The sequence below is a fragment of the Echiichthys vipera genome (genome assembly GCF_963691815.1).
Source record: "Echiichthys vipera genome assembly, chromosome: 12".
Lineage (NCBI taxonomy): Eukaryota > Metazoa > Chordata > Actinopteri > Perciformes > Trachinidae > Echiichthys > Echiichthys vipera.
The window spans coordinates 24163593-24183169 of record NC_139837.1 but is presented as its reverse complement, the minus strand read 5'-3'; the positions used below and the strand labels follow the sequence as shown (position 1 = coordinate 24183169).

At 43.1% G+C, this 19577-nt stretch overlaps 1 protein-coding gene across 1 annotated transcript in view; it reads left to right on the top strand.

Moving 5' to 3' along the window:
• Positions 1-19577, top strand: part of syne2b (spectrin repeat containing, nuclear envelope 2b) — a 164918-nt gene that overhangs the window by 68827 nt on the left and 76514 nt on the right. The window contains exons 59-70 of the mRNA XM_083924627.1: positions 40-9897; positions 9988-10242; positions 10620-10775; positions 11009-11250; positions 11730-13797; positions 14337-14671; positions 14759-14903; positions 15168-15368; positions 15631-15890; positions 16185-16344; positions 18561-18716; positions 19070-19210. Coding sequence (XP_083780753.1) covers positions 40-9897; positions 9988-10242; positions 10620-10775; positions 11009-11250; positions 11730-13797; positions 14337-14671; positions 14759-14903; positions 15168-15368; positions 15631-15890; positions 16185-16344; positions 18561-18716; positions 19070-19210 — 13977 coding nt within the window. The remainder of the gene's footprint in view (positions 1-39; positions 9898-9987; positions 10243-10619; positions 10776-11008; positions 11251-11729; positions 13798-14336; positions 14672-14758; positions 14904-15167; positions 15369-15630; positions 15891-16184; positions 16345-18560; positions 18717-19069; positions 19211-19577) is intronic.

The following is a 19577-nucleotide window of genomic DNA, read 5'->3' as shown; positions in this document are numbered from 1 at the left end:
TAGTGTAGAAACTAATGCCAGTTTACTCTTTCATTCAAGGAACTTGATGGAAAGAGTAAACAAAAGCTGTCTGATGTCCTCGATGGCAGTCTACCGGAGACAAAAACATCTATAGTGGCACCACCGCGAAAAAGCAAACGCTCCTCTGAGAAAAAACATCCAGATAAACTACAAAAAAACATTCCCTTAACAGAAAACCCTACATCTATTGAGGATGAATTGTCAGTTTCAGTTGAGGTGCAAACTAAGGGTAAAACATTAAAGCCTACTGTGGCAGCAGTTATGGAGGACATAAAAACTACTGGTTTGGAGCAAACCAGAAGTGAACCAACCCAAAAGAAATCTCAGATTCCCCCTTATGTTTCAGAACCTTTAACTTCACAAAGTTACATCATTTCTAAAGAGGCACTGTTTGAAAGTATAAAGCCGGATACCACAGCTGAGCCTGTTGTAGCTCAGCAAATTAAACCTGTTGTTGAGGAACCTGTACTGATCCAAAAGGTCATGGAGCAGTCTCCACCCAGTGTTAGTGAGAAAACTACACCTGTACCATTCAGACGAAAGACCAAGACTTCGGCCACTGAAACGGAGCCTACCCAGACTAAGGTGGAACCTGAAATGGTGAAAACTATTATTACTCAGGAGTCACTCATAAATCTGACAGGAACTGCTACTGTGGAAGAAACAAAGCCTATCACAACCATTATTTTAGATGTATCAGAGCCAATCACGTGTGTCCCTGTTACAACAGATATCGCAAGTGAACTCAAAACTAAGTCAGTAACCAAGTCGGAGCAAGCTGGGACAACAGTTGTTGAGCAAGCCAAGCTTGGACCTACCAGTAAAGAATCAAAGAGTCCATATGTGTCCTCAAAGACTACTGTTGTTAAACCTGCACAGATAAAAGGTGACACTGAGAATCTGATGTCTCACTTACCTTCAGCACATATCATAGAAACAGATGCTGAGCAACTTAAATCTGTGCAAGAGGCAAAGGATTCAAAAGTTTCCACAACTTCAGAGCAAAGGGGTTCCCAGAATATAGCCACTGGATACTCTGCAGGGCTCGAGGAAACTAAGAAAGAACCTGAGAATGCGAAGACTTCTTCCACTGTGCAAGGTATCACACAGCCAGCCCAAAATGCTATTTTGGCAGAAAATAAGCTCTCGCCAACCAAAACAAAGTCAAAGAGTCCAAAACTGGCCCCAGAATTTTCTAACCAGGACAAAATGCAGACCATGGAAAAGCCTGCAAGTCAGATATCTTTACTAACTTCCAAGGAGCTAACTGATGCTCCTGCTGTGGAGGAAGAAACAGACACTACTGTTGTTCAAGCGAAAAAGCTTTCTCCAACCAAAAGAAGATCCAAGGGTCCAAGGCATTTCCCAGAACATGCTACAAAGGATCTGACAGAGACAAAGCAAGAGCCTGGATGTCAGAAGCCTTCATTGAGGTCGGTAGAGCAGACTTCAACTGTTGATGTGCAAGAAACGACATGTATAGCAACCGTTATTCTAGATGTATCAGATCCATCAGACCAGCAGGCAGCACAGGTGACAGAACAACCTGAAATTCCAAAGTCTTCTTTGAATTTGAGGGAGCAAACTGAAAGTCTCATTATGGAAGAAACGAAGCCTGTACCAACCAGAAGAAAGTCAAAGAGTACTGAATTTACCAGCACATCTCTGCAAGTTGTTGCCCATGAAAGAACTACTGATGTGGAACCTGAAGATAGTAAGAAAGAACCTGACAACCTGAGGTCTTCTTCAACTCCCCAGATGCCCACAGAACCAACTGAAACTGCTGTTGTGAAAGAAAAAAATATTTCTCCAACCAAAAGAAGATCAAAGGGTTCAAAGCTTTCCTCAGAACATGCTACAAAGGATCAGGTAGAGACAAAGCAAAGTCCTGGAAGTCAGAAACCTTTATTAAGCTCCAGAAAGCAAATCACAAGTCATGTTGTGGATGAAACAAAGCGTATAGCAACCATTATTCTAGATGTATTTGATCCGTTCACATATGTCCCTTTAACAACTGATGTTACAACAACACTTCCTCTGAAACAGGCTGACCAGCAGGCAACACAGATGACAGAGGAACCTGTAGCTTCTTTGAGTTTAAGGGGGGAGCAAACTGAAACTGTTGTTGTTGGAGAAACTGAAGTTATACCATCTGAGAGGAAATCACAGAGCCTTGTTGTTTCCACAGTGTCTCTCCTTGGTAAACTCTTTGGTGTGGAGCCTAACGAAACAAAACAAGAACCTGGAAATGATCCTGAAACCTGGGATTCTGTTCAAGAGCAAGATAAAACTGCTGTTGTTGAACAAAGTAAACTTCTACCACCCAAGAGAAAGTCAAAGAGCACAGATCCTCAAGAGGTGTTCACAACAACAACCAAAACAACAACAACCGAAAAGACTGTTGTGGAAATGGGAAAGCTTTCATCAACCAAAAGTAAGTTGGAGCTGACAAAGACCAAGGAAGAGCCTGACAGTCAAAAGCCATCTTCAACTCAAGAGGTGGTCAAAACTACAACTGGAATTACTGTTGCGGAAAAAGGAAAGCTTTCACTAACCAAAAATAAGTCAAAGGGTCTGATAGATTCCCCAGAACTTGCAACCACGGAGCTGACAAAGACACAGGAAGAGCTTGACAGTCAGAAGCCATCTTCAAATCTGGATGTGGTCACAGCAACAGCTAAACTGACTGAAATTACAGCTGTAGAAAAGGGTAAACTTTCACCACCCAAAAGAAAGTCAAAAGGTCTAAAACCTTCACCAGAACTTGCTACCACAGAGCTGACAAAAACCAAGAAAGAGCCTGACAGTCAAAAGCAATCATCAACTCCGAAGATGGTCACAGAAACAACTAAAATTTCAGTGGTGGAAGAAGGAAAGCTTTCACCAACCAAAAGTCACTCAATGGATCTGAAACTTTCCACAGAACTTGCTACCACAGAGCCAGCAAAGACCAAGGGAAAGCCTGATGGTCAGAAGCTATCTTCAACTCCAGAGGTGGTCACAACAACAACAGCTGAAAAGACTGTTGTGGAAAAGGGAAATCTTTTACCAACAAAAAATAAGTTGGAGCTGACAAAGACCAAGGAAGAGCCTGACAGTCAGAAGCCATCTTCAACCCAAGAGGCAGTCACAGCAACAAATGAACTGACTGAAATTACAGCTGTGGAAAAAGGTAGACTTTCATCAACCAAAATTGAGCTGGAGCTGACAAAGACAAAGGAAGAGCCTGACAGTCAAAAGCAATCATCAACTCCAGAGATGGTCACAACAACAGCAACAATAACAACAACAGCTGAAACAACTATTGTAGGAATGGGAAAGCTTTCACCATCCAAAAGTAAGTTGGAGCTGACAAAGACCAAGGAAGAGCCTGACAGTCAGAAGCCATGTTCAACTCCAGATGTGGTCACAGCAACAGCTGAACTGATGGAAATTACACCTGTGGAAAGGGGTAAACTTTCGCCACCCAAAAGAAAGTCGAGGGGTCTAAAACTTTCCCCAGAACTTGCTACCACAGAGCTGACAAAGACAAAGGAAGAGCCTGACAGTCAGAAGATATCATCGGCTCCAGATGTGGTCACAGAAACAACTAAAATTATAGTTTTGGAAGAAGGAAAGCTTTCACCAACCAAAAGTCAGTCAATGGATCTGAAACTTTCCACAGAACTTTCTACCACAGAGCTGACAAAGACCAAGGTAAAGCCTGACAATCTTAAGCAATCATCAACTCCAGAGATGGTCACAACAACAACAACAACCAACACAACAACAGCTGAGAAGACTGTTGTGGAAAAGGAAAAGCTTTCATCAACTCAAACTAAGTCAAAGGGTTTGAAACATTTCCCAGAACTTACTGCCACAACGCTGACAAAAACCAAGGAAGAGCCTGACAGTCAAAAGCAATCATCAACTCCAGAGATGGTCACAGCAACAACAACCACAACAACAGCTGAAAAGACTGTTGTGGAAATGGGAAAGCTTTCACCAACCAACAGCAAGTTGGAGCTGACAAAGACCCAGGAAGAGCCTGACAGTCAGAAGCCATATTCAACTCCAGATGTGGCCACAGCAACAGGTGAACTGAAGGAAATTACACCTGTGGAAAGGGGTAAACTTTCGCCACCCAAAAGAAAGTCGAGGGGTCTAAAACTTTCCCCAGAACTTGCTACCACAGAGCTGACAAAGACAAAGGAAGAGCCTGACAGTCAGAAGATATCATCGACTCCAGATGTGGTCACAGAAACAACTAAAATTACAGTTTTGGAAGAAGGAAAGCTTTCACCAACCAAAAGTCAGTCAATGGATCTGAAACTTTCACAAGAACTTGCTACCACAGAGCCAGAAAAGATCAAGATGAAGCCTGATAGTCAAAAGCAATCATCAACTCCAGAGATGGTCACAACAACAACAACAACCACCACAACAACAGCTGAAAAGACTTTTGTGGAAAAGGGAAAGCGTTCTTCAACTCAATCTGAGTCAAAGGGTCTGAAACGCTCCCCAGAACTTACTACCACAAAGCTGACACAGACCAAGGAAGAGCTTGACAGTCAGAAGCAATCATCAACTCCAGATGTGGTCACAACAACAGCAACAATAACAACAACAGCTGAAACTACTATTGTGGAAATGGGAAAGCTTTCAACAACCAAAAGTAAGTTGGAGCTGACAAAGACCAAGGAAGATCCTGACAGTCAGAAGCCATCTTCAACTCCAGAACTGACTGAAATTACAGTTGTGGAAAAAAGTAAACTTTCGCCACCAAAAAGAAAGTCAAAGGGTATAAAACTTTCCCCAGGACTTGCTATCACAGAGGTGACAAAGACCAAGGAAGAGCCTGACAGTAAGAAGCAATCAACTCCAGAGATGGTCACAGAAACAACTAAAATTACAGTTGTGGGAGAAGGAAAACTTTCACCAACCAAAAATAAGTTGCAGCTGACAAAGACTAAGGAAGACAAAGACAGTCAGGAGCAATTTTCAACTCCAGATGTGTTCACAGCAACAGCTGAACCGACTGAAATTACAGTTGTGGAAAAAGGTAAACTTTCACCACCAAAAAGAAAGTCAAAGGATCTTAAACTTTCACCAGAATTTGCTGTCAGAGAGCTGACAAAGACCAAGGAAAAGCCTGACAGTCAGAATAAATCATCAACTCAAGAGGTGGTCACAACAACTACAACAACAGCTGAAAAGATTGTTGTGGAAATGGTAAAGCATTCACCAACCAAAAGTAAATGGGAGCTGACAAAGACCAAGGAAGAGCCTGACAGTCAGAAGCCATCTTCAACTCCAGATGTGGTCACAGAAACAACTAAAAATACAGTTGTGGAAGAAGGAAAGCTTTCACCAACCAACAGTCAGTCAATGGATTTGAAACTTTCCACAGAACTTGCTACCACAGAGCTGACAAAGACCAAGAGAGAGCCTGATGGTAAGAAGCAATCTACTCCAGAGATGGTCACAACAACAACAAACACAACAACAATGGAAAAAACTGTTGTGGAAATGGGAAAGCTTTCACCAACCAAAAGTAAGTCAAATGATCGGAAACCTTCCACAGAACTTGCTACCACAGAGCTTATGGATTTCAAGAAAGAACCTGACAGTCAGAAGTCTTCATTGTATTCCAGTAAACAATCTGAACCTGCTGTTTTAGAGAAACTTTTTGTACCGGCCAGGAGGAAGCAGAAGATTCTAGACACTTCCACGACTGTAGAGCCACTTTCTGCTATTGGTGGAAGTATTGACGTGGAGTCTAAGGAGGCTAAGGAAGAACCAGAGAGTAGAAAGGCTTCGTATGCACAGGTAGTCATGGGAGCAATTGAAACTGATTTTGTTAAAGACAGTAATGTTTCCCCACCCAAAAGAGAATCAAAATATCCAAAGGATTCTTTAAAACTTTCTAGCAAGGAGCTGACAAAGATCAAGGATGATCCCGACAGTCAGAAAATGTCTACAACTCCAGAGGTAGTCATAGGCCTAACTGGATTTACTGTTGTTGAAAAAGAAAGGCTATCGCCAACCAAAATAAAGTCAAAGGGCCTAAAACCTTTCACAGAACTTGCTAGCGGTGATTTGTCTGTGACCAAGGAAGAGCCTGATAGTCAGAAGACTTTGCTGGATTCTAGAGAGCAAACGGAAGGGGCTGTTATGGAAAAAGCTAAGGTCATACAAACCGGGAGAATGCCAAAGACTGAGAACATTTTCCCCACTCCAGAAACAGCCTCTCTGCTCAAAAAGTCCCTTGAAAGACCTACTGATATAGAGCCTGAAGATACTAGGAACAACCTTGTGAAGCCTGCCCCAGCTTTGGAGGTGGTCACAGTGCAGACTGAAATACCTGTAGTGAAAGAAACTGAAAATTTGCCTCCAAATAGAAGGTCAGATACACTTAATTCTTCCCAAATCCTTGCTGATAAAGAGCCAACACAGAACAAGGAAGAACCTGATAGTCAAGCGTCTTCATCCAGCTCAGGGAGAAAACTTTGTGGAACTACACAGACTGCTCATATGGAACCCGATCAAACTAAGGAACAGTTTAAGACTTCACAGATAACCATGGCTCCAGGAACCATACCTGTTGTGGAAACTGTCTCACAACAGATACAAGCACCCCAGACCAAGATGCAGACAATTGAGATTGTTAGTGAAAGACAATCTCTAATCAAGGATGATGTTAGATTTAGTGTCACTCAAAAAATGCAACCTGCTGAGAAGAGTCAAACTATTGAAAAGACCATCAGTTCAATCTGTGAGAAGTTTACTGCTCATGTTGATGGCCCCGTTCAGGAGCTCCCAGGAAAGAAAGTTGCCACAGTCATTTTAGATACATATGTGCAACCATCAGAACAGGTAGATCCTGGTACTACATCTCCTCAGACAGAACATTTGAAGTCTGAACTTACACCCATTTCAACCGTGGCTAAACCCCCAAATACTGAGTTACAGCAGCCTAAAGACCGATCTGAAAAGGCCCCAGAACAAACGGTTACCCAGTCTATAGAAAGAGACTTAAGTACATTGTCTCAGTCACAACTTTCTCTCTCAGCAGAGCCTGACTATATGGACAAATTATGGGAAAACACAGGTGACACTCAGAAGAGATATTTGGTCCTTGATCTAACTGAGACAAGTGTGAGTCAGACATGCGAGATAAAGCCAAATCAGACAGAGACTGTGGCTCAAAGTGACTCCATTCAACCTTCCTTTTCTGTTTTTGCACCGACAAGACCTCATAGGGCAGAGACAGAATTTTCAGCAATAACGTCATCTGATCAAGACATAATAAAACTAAATCAAGCTATGAGTCAGCTGACACTCATACAGGAAATACCCAGAGAGAAGGATTATGATGTCCAGGAAGAGCATGCACCTAAGAGTTTGGATGAAAAGTCTGTTAAACCAGTTCAAACAAGTATGCAGAGCATGAGAATGCCAGAAAACAAAGATATGGCTACTGCTGATGTTAAGCCAGAGAAGGCTGCAGTTAAGATGACTACAATAGAAGTGCGAGAAAGCAGTACTGAATGTCAAGACAATGTGGCTCAAAGGGACTCTATCCAACCCTCTCATGCTTGTGAAGCATTGCCCCCTGATGAGGCATGGACAGAATTTGTAGAAATAAGCATTTCTGAGCAAGATATGGTGAAACCAAGTAAACCTGGACCCTTAAAAATCACACATGAAAGACCTAAGGTGGTCAAGGAACATCTTACACTGTCAACACATAGCAAGGACAATATACCCAAGAGCTTGGATGAAAAAGCTGTTATAATGGAGAAAATCCAAATTATGCCTGAAGTACGCATCCTACAACTAGACATACCAACCAGTCTGGAGAAGGAAGAAAAAACATCCGTCACAAAAACAAAAGAGACACGGAAAGACATTGTTCAAACAAGTTTCCAGAGTGAAAAGGTGCCAGCAAAAAAAGATATTACTACTGCTGATGTTAAACCAGAGAAAGCTACAATTGAGATGGCTAATCTAAAGGTGCAAGAAAGTAGTACTGAATGTCAAGAGAATGTGGCTCAAAGGGATTCTGCTAAACCTTCTGGTTCTGAATCATCCCAACCATGTGAAAAAGAGACAGAATATATAGAAATAAGCTTATATGAGGAAGACATAGTACAACCAAGCCAAACCGTCACTAAGATAGGACTTTTGAAAACCTCACAGAATAGGCCTAGAGAGGTCAATGAACATGTGGTCCAAGAAGAGCAACCTAAAGTTTCAACACATGGTATGCACAATGTACCCAAGAGCCTGGATGAAAAGTCTGTTAGGATAGATAAAATCCACATGGGGCCTGAAGTGTCCATCCTACAACAAGATATACCAACCAGTCTTGAGAAGGATGTAAATACATCTGTCACAAGAGCAAAAGCGCACAGGATGGATATTGTTCAAACAAGTATACAGTGTGACAGAGCCCCAGAAAACAAATATACAGCTACTCCTGATGTTAATGCAGACAATGCTGCAGATAAAACAAGAGTAGAAGGGCAACAAATCACCACTGAAAGGCAAGAAAATGTGTGTCAGAGTGACTCTGGTCAGCCCAGCTCTTTTGCTATTTCAGCATTGCAGCCAAGTAAAGTAAGAACAACATTTGCAGAAATAAGCTTATCTGAGCAAGGCACTGTAAAACCAAGGGAAACAGTGATTAAACAAGAGCTCACAAAAACCCAAAGAGGAAGACCCACAGGGGTTGAGGATCCAGATGTGCAAGAAGTGCATGAAAAAGTGTCGACAAAAGACATGCATGCTGAACCCCAAAGCCTGGATGAAAAATCTGTTAAGATGGAGAAAATCCTTAAAGGGGCTGAGGTGTGCTTTTTAAAGCCAGGTACACAGGCCACTATAAAGGAGCATGAAATCACATCTGTTACGATACTAAAGGCGACAAGGATTGACGAAGATCAAACAAGTATCCAGTGCGAAAAAGTGCCAGAAAACAAAGACCTGACTTCAGCTGATGTTCAGCCAGAACAGGCTGCAGTCAAGATGACCATGGTTGAAGTGGAGACTGAGGACAGACCTAAAGAGTTCAAGAATCCTGATGTGCAAGAAGTGAAAGTGTTGACAAGAGACATACATGCTGAGCCCCAAAGCCTGGATGAAAAATCTGTTAAGATGGAGAAAATCCTTAAAGGGGCTGAAGTGTGCATTTTACAACCAGGTACACAGGCAACTATAACGGAGCATGTAATCACATCTGTTACATTAGCAAAGGTGTCAAGGACTGACAAAGATCAAACAAGTATCGAGTGTAACAAAGTGCCAGGAAACAAAGACCTGACTTCAGCTTATGTTCAGCCAGAAGAGGCTGCAGTCAAGATGACCATGGTTGAAGTGGAGACCAAGGACAGACCCAAAGAGGTGCAAGATCGCAGTGTCCATGAAAAGCATGCACAAGTGGCACCACATGACATACATGATTTTCGCAAGAGCCTGGATGAAAAGTCTGTTGAAAAGGGTGACATCCCCATTAGTGCACATGAATACAAAACTGTCACAAGAGAAAAGGAACCAAGGACAGAATTCAGTATCCAGTTTGAGAAAGAAAACAAGAACTGGACCACCACTGAAGTTCAGCCTGACAATTCTTCAGTTAAAATGACCAGGGTAGAAGTGCGAGAAAGCTTTACTGAGTCCCTGTCTGAATCCAGGGTGGTCCCTGGGGCCCAAACAGAGAGGAACACAGCAGATGCAAAGGAAAATGAGAAGGAAGAACAAAAGGGGGAGAAGAAGAGTACAGTTCAGGGAGAGGAAAGGGAAACGATGGTCAATGTAGAAATACAAAATGTACCACTCCCAATGACCACCACCACCACTGGTAAAATGAGGCTGCAGAAAATGGATTTGCCACAGGTAAGACATGGATGATACGTTTCAGTGCTTGTGGCTAGTAATATAAGCTTCCTCAAGTTTAATACTGGTGTTTTGTGTCTACAATGGCAGCATGGGTACAAGGCTGACAAGATATCACCCACAACACAACAGGCAGTTCAGAAATCTTCAACTGGAATTACCTGGGGTGAGGTAACCCTGGTGGAAGGACTACCCTCTCAGGATAACAAAGCTCAGGCAGGAGAATGTGTTATGAAGACTGAGAAACTTGTCCTGGAGGTACCAGAAGGATCCACCACCATGAGGAGCATCTTCACAGAAGTACAGCTATTCTCAAGGAAAGGACCCAACAGTCAACTCATTGAGGTATCATTATTACTGTCTTTTTTGAAACCGCCACTAAGAGGCACCAAAGTTAGAAATTCTCAAATCCTACACATAAGGGCTTTAAGTGCAAAGAATATTTTATGAGAATACTGGTGTGATGAGCATGTACCGTCAGCATAATGAATTAAATTGATTCTAGCTCATGGTTGTTACCGATGTTCCTCACTGTAAATCAACAAATACACAATTGCCAAAAAATAACATAATCTTTAATGCAGGGATGTTTTCAAATGACATGGAATTAAAGAAAATGAGTTTTATATGAACAGATTCAAGAAAGATTCATTTTTAATTTGGGCTTGGATTGCACCAAAGCCCATATGGTGCCAGACTCTGATGTGTTTCTGTGTCTTTAGGGTAAACCACTTGAGGATGCTCCAGAGACTCTGATTACATCCATCAGTGGTCTGGACAACCGTCTAAGCAGGCTGGTGTCAAAAGTCCTGAGCTGCAAGAACCATCCAGTTGAGCTCAACCCAACAGCCATGACCCAGCAGCTGAAGGAGGCTCAGGTGTGAATCCAAATGAAAGGGTGCATGGCTCACTAGAGAAATAAAACATGTTCTATGGAAGCAGCTTGATTAGTAGATACTGGTGGAGTTGGACAGCAGGTTGGGTAATATTTGCAAAGTATCTGCTGAATTATTAATTGTCAATTTAATAATCAGATAATCTCAATAAACATAACGTTTGAATTAAAACTGCAGGCTTTAAATAATTGTTTGCTTTTTCTTGCTGAGTGCAGGAGTGCCGAGAGACTGCACAGGCACAGGTGTCATTGCTCTCTCAGCTGAGAGGAGCTGATGTTGAGAACAAGGATGCTCTGGAGAATATGGAGGACCAGTGGAGTACTGCTGTTCAGGATGCAGCTGCTGTCATCCAGAGTAAAGAGGCCCAGCTGCAGCTGGTGACTGATTACTGCAAACAGACTCAAGCAGCCAAGACCACCCTGGAGATGCTGACAGCTGAACTGGATGCTGCCAGAATGTGAGTTGTCATTTATGGTTTACTTTTAATTTCTTAAGTGATTGCAGTTTGAGATACTGCCATTTTCAGGTGAACCACGGATAATGTCAGGAGAATCAGGTGCAAGATAGTCCAGAGTTTCTCGTTCACACATGCAGTCTTTGTATTAGTGAGCAGGTGGGGTAAACTCTGTTCACTGAATCGGATATTTTGAGTTCACAGACAGTGCCCCGCCGTTTAATGTCTAGACAAATTCAGGTTTGCAGTGCATGTTTGAAAGGGGCTTATGTTGCAATATGAAGCCAAGTAGGGGCAAGGCCAAAGGGAGACAAAGAGCAGAAGAAACTGGAGTTTCAAAGCTTTCTACAGCAATATTTTTGTTATAATAACATTGAATGTAATGTACATCTCAACACTCCCTCTCATGCACATATATTGTAAAATCTGAAACCTTGTAAACGCCCAGCACATGATTTAAAGACCGTCATTTTTTCTCTCAGGTCCCCAAAGGAGAGCAGCTCCAAGGAGGCAGAGCAACTGTGCTCCTTACAGAGACGTATGGAAGAGAACAGAATAGTACTTGGGGAGTTGCTTGTGACCCATTCCAAGTTATGCCCCCACCTCAGCTGGTCTGAGCGAGCAACTGCAGAGACTGAACAGAAAAACCTCCAAGAGCAGTGGAGAGGCCTAGAAAAAGCTGTGGAGAGGACCTTATATCACACAAATGCCCATTCTCAGGAGACCAGCAGCCTTTTGTCAGCGATATCAGGCCTTCAGGAACATCTGGAAACAATTGGAAATGACCTAGAAGCCAAATCTCCTTCAGTTACTCAGTGGAACTGCAAGAAGGCGCAGCAGCTGATGGTGGCTAATGCTGAATGCAAAGCGGCCCGGCAAAAACACCTTCATTTGCAGCAGCTGTCAGACGCGCTGCTACTCAGCTCACAGAAGGAGAAGGACGCAACAGAGATACAGAAGGGGCTTCAGAGGATCAAAGACCAACTTTGCAGCGCTGAGGAACTTGTGTCCTCTCAAACTCAGAACAGCAGCAACCCCATAATGGAGAAAATTATCGTTGTTATGACGGATGGCCTCACATGGGCAAAACTGACAGAGAGTGACATTGAAGGCAGGAGGAGGAGAGTGGCTCTCCTCCCTGAGGAGGTGCACCGGCAGCTCAGAGATCTGAAGAAGCTGCAGTCTGAGGTCATGGCCAAACAGGGCCAACTGGAGTTACTGGTGGAGGAGGTAATAGAGCTCCTTCCACAACTGGACCAGGCTGAGGAGGTGCCCATGGTGCGCTCCTCTCTGGAATCTCTTGAAGAACTCTCAAAGTTGACTACTGAGAAGCTAGCTAAGGCTGTGAGAGAGATAGAGTCAGGACTGCAGACTAGAGAAAAGCTGTCAGAGCAGATTGTTGACCTAGACTCCTGGGTTTTGGCTCATCTGCATAGAGAGACCTCCAGGAGTCCAGACAGTGAGCTCAGGAGCCCTGCTGAATTTGACCGCAGAGTTCGTCAGATCCAAGAGACCCTGGCTGAGGCGGAGAAGCAGGCTGCGGTCTGTGATTCTCTTTTAATAAAGAGTAAAGACATTGCCTCTGAGCTCAGCATCACAGAGAACTGTCAGCTTTTTGACAAACTTACCAACCTCCAGGAGGACATCAGAGCCATCAGCAGCTATGAGAAGGCCAACAAGAAAGAGCTGGACAAACTCACACAGACTGTAGATTTAAGCAAGAAAAAACTGGTTACCATTGAAACAAGCCTGAGGCAGATGTCAGTAGATCTGAGTAGATACAGGTTCCCCATCACAAGCGAGTCCCTGCAAGCTCTAGAGCCTTTCAAACACATGATTTTGGAGCAAAAGTCCCAGGTTGATCTTCTGCAACCGTGGATTCCCCAGGAAAAGACAAGGGAACTACACAATGTCATTTCTGAACTTCTCAGCCAAATGGTCACCTTGGCAATGAAAGCCAGAGGTCATGAAAGTTATCTGAACAGGAGGCAGTGTTTGGAGGACCTCAGGGAGAACGTTCAGGAGCAGGTCTGTCAGACCAAAGACGACAGCAGGGCGCTGGAGGAAAAGTACAAAGTCTATCAGACCCTCCTCGTCCAGCTTCCTCTAATAAAGTTTATGTCTGAGGAGGCCGGCTCCAAACTCCAGATGATCTCTGCTGATCTTTACCCCTCACAGCTGAGGACAGAGCGAGAGAGGCTGAAACAAAACGAGGAGAGCCATGACACCTTGGAGATGACTCTCTACAACAACCTCAGCATTATTGAGTGGAACCTGCTGAAGGAACTGGACCTCAACTCAGAGAAGGCAGCCACTCAGACCTTCCTCCAGAAGACCCAGCAGGAGCTCCAGAAACGCCCCATGTTGGAGCCAAATGAAACGGCAATTAGCGACGAATACCAGAGAATCATGTCTTTGAAAAAGTCTGTAGAGTCAAGAATGAGTGCACTGGAGGTTCTGGAGCGAAAGAAGGGAAACAGAGAAGGAAGTGGATCCCAAGACCTGAAGGACTTGAAGACTGCAGTCCTCAGTGAATGTGACTCACGAATGGCAAGTTGCATTGTTCTGTTTTTTTGTGATTTTCAAATGTTTTTATGGGTTTCACAGTGACTTTTCAATAACGTTAGACGTTCATATACTTCTGTATTTCTCACCTTACAGTGTCTTACATTATTTTAATCGTCATGATAAAGTGAAAGCCACCCATCCTAGATCAGGTTTAAAGTATTTGACACTAAATCAGAATCCAAGACAGGTCATATCAAGGCCATAGCAAACTTAACTCTTTCTGTAGAAATCATTACATCTGCAATCACAACAACAAAATCTGTCATCTTAAAAATTAGATTTTTTTTATCATAGTTGACAGTTACCATATTACCCTAATCACTCAATTTGGAAAATAACCTATACAAACTGTTGTCCTTACTTGCCTCAACTTTCAACACCGTTAAACAATGGGCGTTATTATTATATGGTCCAAAAAAAAGCAACAAACAAACAAAAAGCACTTAAAAGTCAAACTATAATGTTTTAGCCCTAATATGATGAGAGTGTGAAGATAAGATGTTGTCTTTATTGTATTTTAGGAGAACAGTTCCCAGGCCATAGGGTCTCTGAGAGGTTACACCTGTGCTGTTAGACAAGCAGCAGAATTCCTGAGGGACATCGAGGTCTCTCTGCTGCCCCTGCAGGGCTCAACCGGACCCTGCTCTGAAAGGCTCGAGAAGACCCAGCAGGCTTTGGCCTCGCTGCAGCAGAAGTTCCAGACCCATGTGGAGCAGCTCCAGAGCCAGGGCGCCCTGCATCCTTACCTGTCCCCCCGGAAGGTGGAGCAGCAACAGGAGAATGTTCTGAGCCAGCTCCTGGTGAGGATGTCCACTCTCGAGGCAAAGGGCCACATAACACTGGAGTGTCTCAGCAGGTAAAGGGCTCACAGATTTGTACTGTATGTGAGTAGAAGCTGCATCTTCTTATTGGAAAGCAACAGATAACAAATTATGTCTTTCAGTTGTGTAGAACGTCACAGAAAATACACCAAGTGCCACGAGGAAATCACTCAGAGTATGAAGAGCACAGAGGACAGCATGTCACTGCTCATCCGTCAAAAGGTCACCTGTCTCTCTGACTGCATTGACCAGCACACCAAGTTCAGAGTACGTATGAGACGTATCCCTGAGGCTCACTTCTCTGGGGGGCCATTATTTTTCATTGCTTGTTACGTTTTGAAGCAAAAGTAATGTCCAAAAGTGAGAACAGTACAATATTCAAGGAGACCTCGATAATGGTTTTCTTGTTGCAACTGTTGATTACTTATTTGGATTTTAACCTCATAGGGAAGTTGATTGGTCACCGTTGCTTTTTACCACTTAATCTTCACTCATAAAAAAAAATGTATTGTGGATGACTCTGTTGTGCAGGTTGTTTCTGAGGAGGTGGAATCCCTGCAGAGGCATCTGCAGGAGCTGAGGGAATGGTGCCCAGAGCAGAGCTGTCGTGGAGGCAGGGAGGCCATCGTGGCTGCTCTCTGGAAACACATCTCAAGACTACGACGCTGCACACAAGAGTTGACAACTCGTAGTAAAAAGAGGATCGCAGAATGGAGCCAAATTACCAACAGTGTAAGTAAAAGTGCAGTACGGTAAAAATATCTAGGATTAACTTTTTTTTTTAGCAGCGACTGATTTAATTAATATTCAGTAAGAGCAGTGTTCTTCAACTCCAGATTAGCCTTGACTTTTCACACAATACACACATGTTGAAAGGACATCTTTCCAGTCAAACCATCTAAAGTCCCCAGACATATTTATTTTACGTTACTTTGTTGGCTTATATAACTATGAAGAATTATTAAGACCATACTCGTGCGGCCCTTCCTCTCAGGTGGAGAAGGCCTCTGCTCTCCTGGAGCAGGTGGAGGCCGAGCTCCCTGATGGCTCCCGGGTAAAGGCCTCTACTGAGGACCTTCATGACCTGCTGCAGTCCTGGGAACAGTACCAGGACAGACTGGATTGTGAACATCGAGCCCTGTCCGCGCTTGAACTGCGCTCTGCCAGGCTGCAAGGGGTCCCCGCCCACCTAGAGCAGGCTCCCCCCACTCCACTTTCTCAGCAGCTGCAGGCGATGCAGGGTCGATATGACAGGTAAGAAGATTGTAAAATCTAAATTGAGATGATTTCCAAGGCAAAACAAAATACTCAATTACCCACAAGCCCTCCTAAACTTGAATTAGCAATAAAAAAATTGGGTTGGCCGTAGAATGCAGTGCCTCTGAGGTTGTTGCGGTATTTAAACACATTTATACTCACAGTGCTTTGAATTTAATGTTGGATGTTATTCTCAATGCAAACATATTCATGGCGTTAAGGTAAGAGGCTCATGAAGCTGTTAAATGATTGTTTAAATTGTTGGACGTATGTGTCCATATGTTTTCACAGTGTAAAGCAGAGGAGCAGGGAGGGTTTGAAGGCAGCCAGGACAGAACTAGAGGAGAGAGAAAAGGTTCGGCAGGAGCTGCAGGGTGTTCGGGTTTGGCTGCAGGCTACAGTCGGTCTTCTTTCAGAGATGGAGCAGAGCAGCAGCACGCAGGAGCTTCAGGTGGGACACTCAACTCAGGTTTACACCACACCTGTTTGTTTTCTTCTGGTCAGAATCCTCAAGAGAACGTTTCATAGTTACTTCGCAGGAATTTGCAAAATGTATAATACAAAATTGGTATTTTCTATAGTCCTTTTCCTGTTTATGCAACCATTTATGCAAACAGGCGACCAACAAGAGTCAACGAAGGTCACAGTTTGTGTAGTCAAGGACAGTCCTCCTGGTCCTTCATGAGCATCCATGGATACTTCCCTGAGAACATGTCCTTGTGTATTCCACTGAATATGAAAGATTTAGCACATTTACACACTTGCTTACAACCTGCATAGTTGCAGTAACTGCATCATCATATTAACAATCTTAAAAAGACAACTATATACACTGAAGTGAGGGAACTTTCTTATTGTTATTTCCTGGTAATGGATTTTTAACTTTCAGCCAGAAGAGCCTGAAGCAGCTTTATGTCCCTCCTTAGTTTCAAGCACACAACATGACCCAGATACAGAATTTCAAAATTAAGGGTTAATGTGTTTAATATGATGTGAATGCCGCTCCAATACCGGTTCGATGTGGGGCAGCCCCAGAATACGTGGAAATGGTTTGCCTCTGGAGAGCCACATTTTCTTCCAACAGGTTAAGTTTATATTCTTGTATTTTTCTTGACATGACACTTGAAAAATCTTATAACATTCTTCCAAAAATGTTGAAAACCATTGAAAAGTGCATATTTTCCCCCACTCCTCCTGAGAGAGCCTCATTCCTGCCTTGGAAGTATTTTAATTGGTCTTAAAATGTAAAAGACCTCTGGTTGGCTCCAGATCCCACAGAGGTCCTTCATCTAAACAGGTCATCACAGTGTGCTCAGAGTTCGAATGTGTCTCTTCCTCCAGGCAGTAGAGTGTAAATAAAGAGTCTCTAATGAGAGAGGAGCAGTTTTATCATCAGAACTGAAAATACAATGACACATTGGTACTCAACGAATATTATAGTTCAGTGCTATTTTTAAAAAAACAGTACATGAAACACTTCATTTCTCCAGATCAGACACACCTGCACGCACACTGAAAATGATAAATTATATATATTATGAGTCTAATAAGTGTTGCACACAGTGGCATGGCTTAATTGGATGCCCCCCCCCCCCCAAAAAAAAAATAATGTATTAATTTCCAACGCTTCTCTGATCAGCTGTTCTAAAGGACGTTTTGAATAAATGCAGTGAGACAGAGACCATTGACTGTCTGAAGCAAGTGTCCAGTAAATATAAAACGCCTGAATCCAACCGTTGGCTTGGCCTCAGGCCTGAACGCTCTTCGGTGTTTGGTGTTCACTATGAACCCGGCGACCCTCAGAATCACTCTGGCCTTTGTCCTGAAACCTGAGCAGAGGCCAACATCTCCACATCCACTCCAGCTTTCTCTCCAAACACACACACACACACACACACACACACACACACACACACACATAAACACACACACATTTCCCTTTCCCTTGCAGAAGATCTGTGTTGGTGAAAGACCCGAACCCCCACACCATCACTCCCACTACACTCACCCCTCCTCTTGTACCGGACACCTTTTGTTCAGTGCTGTAAGCGGATCTTTCTTTATGACAGTCATTCCACGGACACACACATGCGCGCGCACGCACGAGTGTACGCACGCACGCACACGTTCAGTGAGAGAGAGAGAGAGAGAGAGAGAGAGAGAGAGAGAGAGAGAGCTGCTGAACAAAGCACTGGCAGCTTACAAGCAGTTTGTTCGCTGAGAGGTGAAGATAAGATCGATGTCCGAGTCCCTCTTGTTCCAAAATACTTCAAGATTTTCACTATTTGACCAATAATTTACACACAAAGCTGTAGCGCAAAATGTCACAAAGAAAATCAGTAAATGTTGAGGTTTTTTGTTCATTGTTACTGCAGGACACAAAACTTTATCAGATTCTTTCTCATTTTGATTTTCTGTGTCTCTGTGTCTCTGTGTCTCTGTGTGTGTGTTCTCTCTTTCGCTCTTCTCCTCTCTCTTCTCTTCTCCTTCATCTTTCTCCTCTCTCTCTCCTCTCTCTCTCTCTTCTCCTCTCTCTCCTCTCTCTCTCTCTCTCTCTCTCTCCTCACTTCTTCCTCTCACTCTCTCTCTCTCTCTCTATCTCTCTCTCTCTCTCTCTCTCTCTCCTCTCTCTTTCTCTCTCTCTCTCTTCTTTCTTTCTCTCTGCAGGAGGTTCACAGCCAGCTGTGTAACCAGAAGGCTTTACTCAAGCGCATCATGGAGAGCCTGAAGATGAAGTACTCGGACATGTACACACTGGTCCCGGTGGAGATCGAAGGCCAGCTGCAGGAGGTCACACAGACGCTGCAGCAAGTAGAAGTAAAGGTACATAAGACTTTGGTTTACACAAAATGTATTTTTTATTATACTTTTGGTAGCTTGAACCAATATTCTAATATGATTACATCTGTATATGGTATAGAAAAGCCTTTACAATTCAACTTGAATTTAAAGATAATTACATACAGATAAATTAACATTTCATTAAAAAAATTGCATTTTTATAGTGTAGGTGTAGACAGGAAGAAAACGATTGATAATCAAATCTTTGGGACATTAACAAATTCCACACTTCTACAGATCTAGATTTAGAGTGCAATTGAATTGTAACAATGGCTTGAGAACAGAAACTTGTTTCTTCTGTAATTGTTGGCGCCGGTACTTGATTCATCCATCAGGTGGGAGAGGCAGTGGAGAAGAGCGGTCCTGTCTACAGACTGGGGGCAAAGCTGTCTGAGATCCATGCTGGACTGCTGTCTGTGCAGAAAAGACTTGAACAGAGAAGTCCCAATGTGACTCAAGCTAAGATCACTCAGAAGGTGGGTGGTGACATGGAGGTGGCCTAGCTGCATAAATACTTCTGTGAAATCTGTCTTCTTACAGATTTGAGAATAAACTCAGCAGTAATATTTAACAAATCAACTCTATAACAAAAGTGTAGAGTGGAACTTTTCTTCCCCGTCTTGTACTGCTGCTGTTTATGTCCTCAATGGTTTTAGCTGGATCCCAAACCTTTTTGAGGAAATTAGCATCCAAGTTAAAGCTGAAGTTATGTATTCAGTAGGAGTGTCATGGTTATCTAAAACCACCATTTGAAAATACTTTTAATTTTAAGCTCACAATTAGTTTACATTTTTCCACTTAAACTACTTTTTTTTCACACCAACCCCTGACACATACATTTTC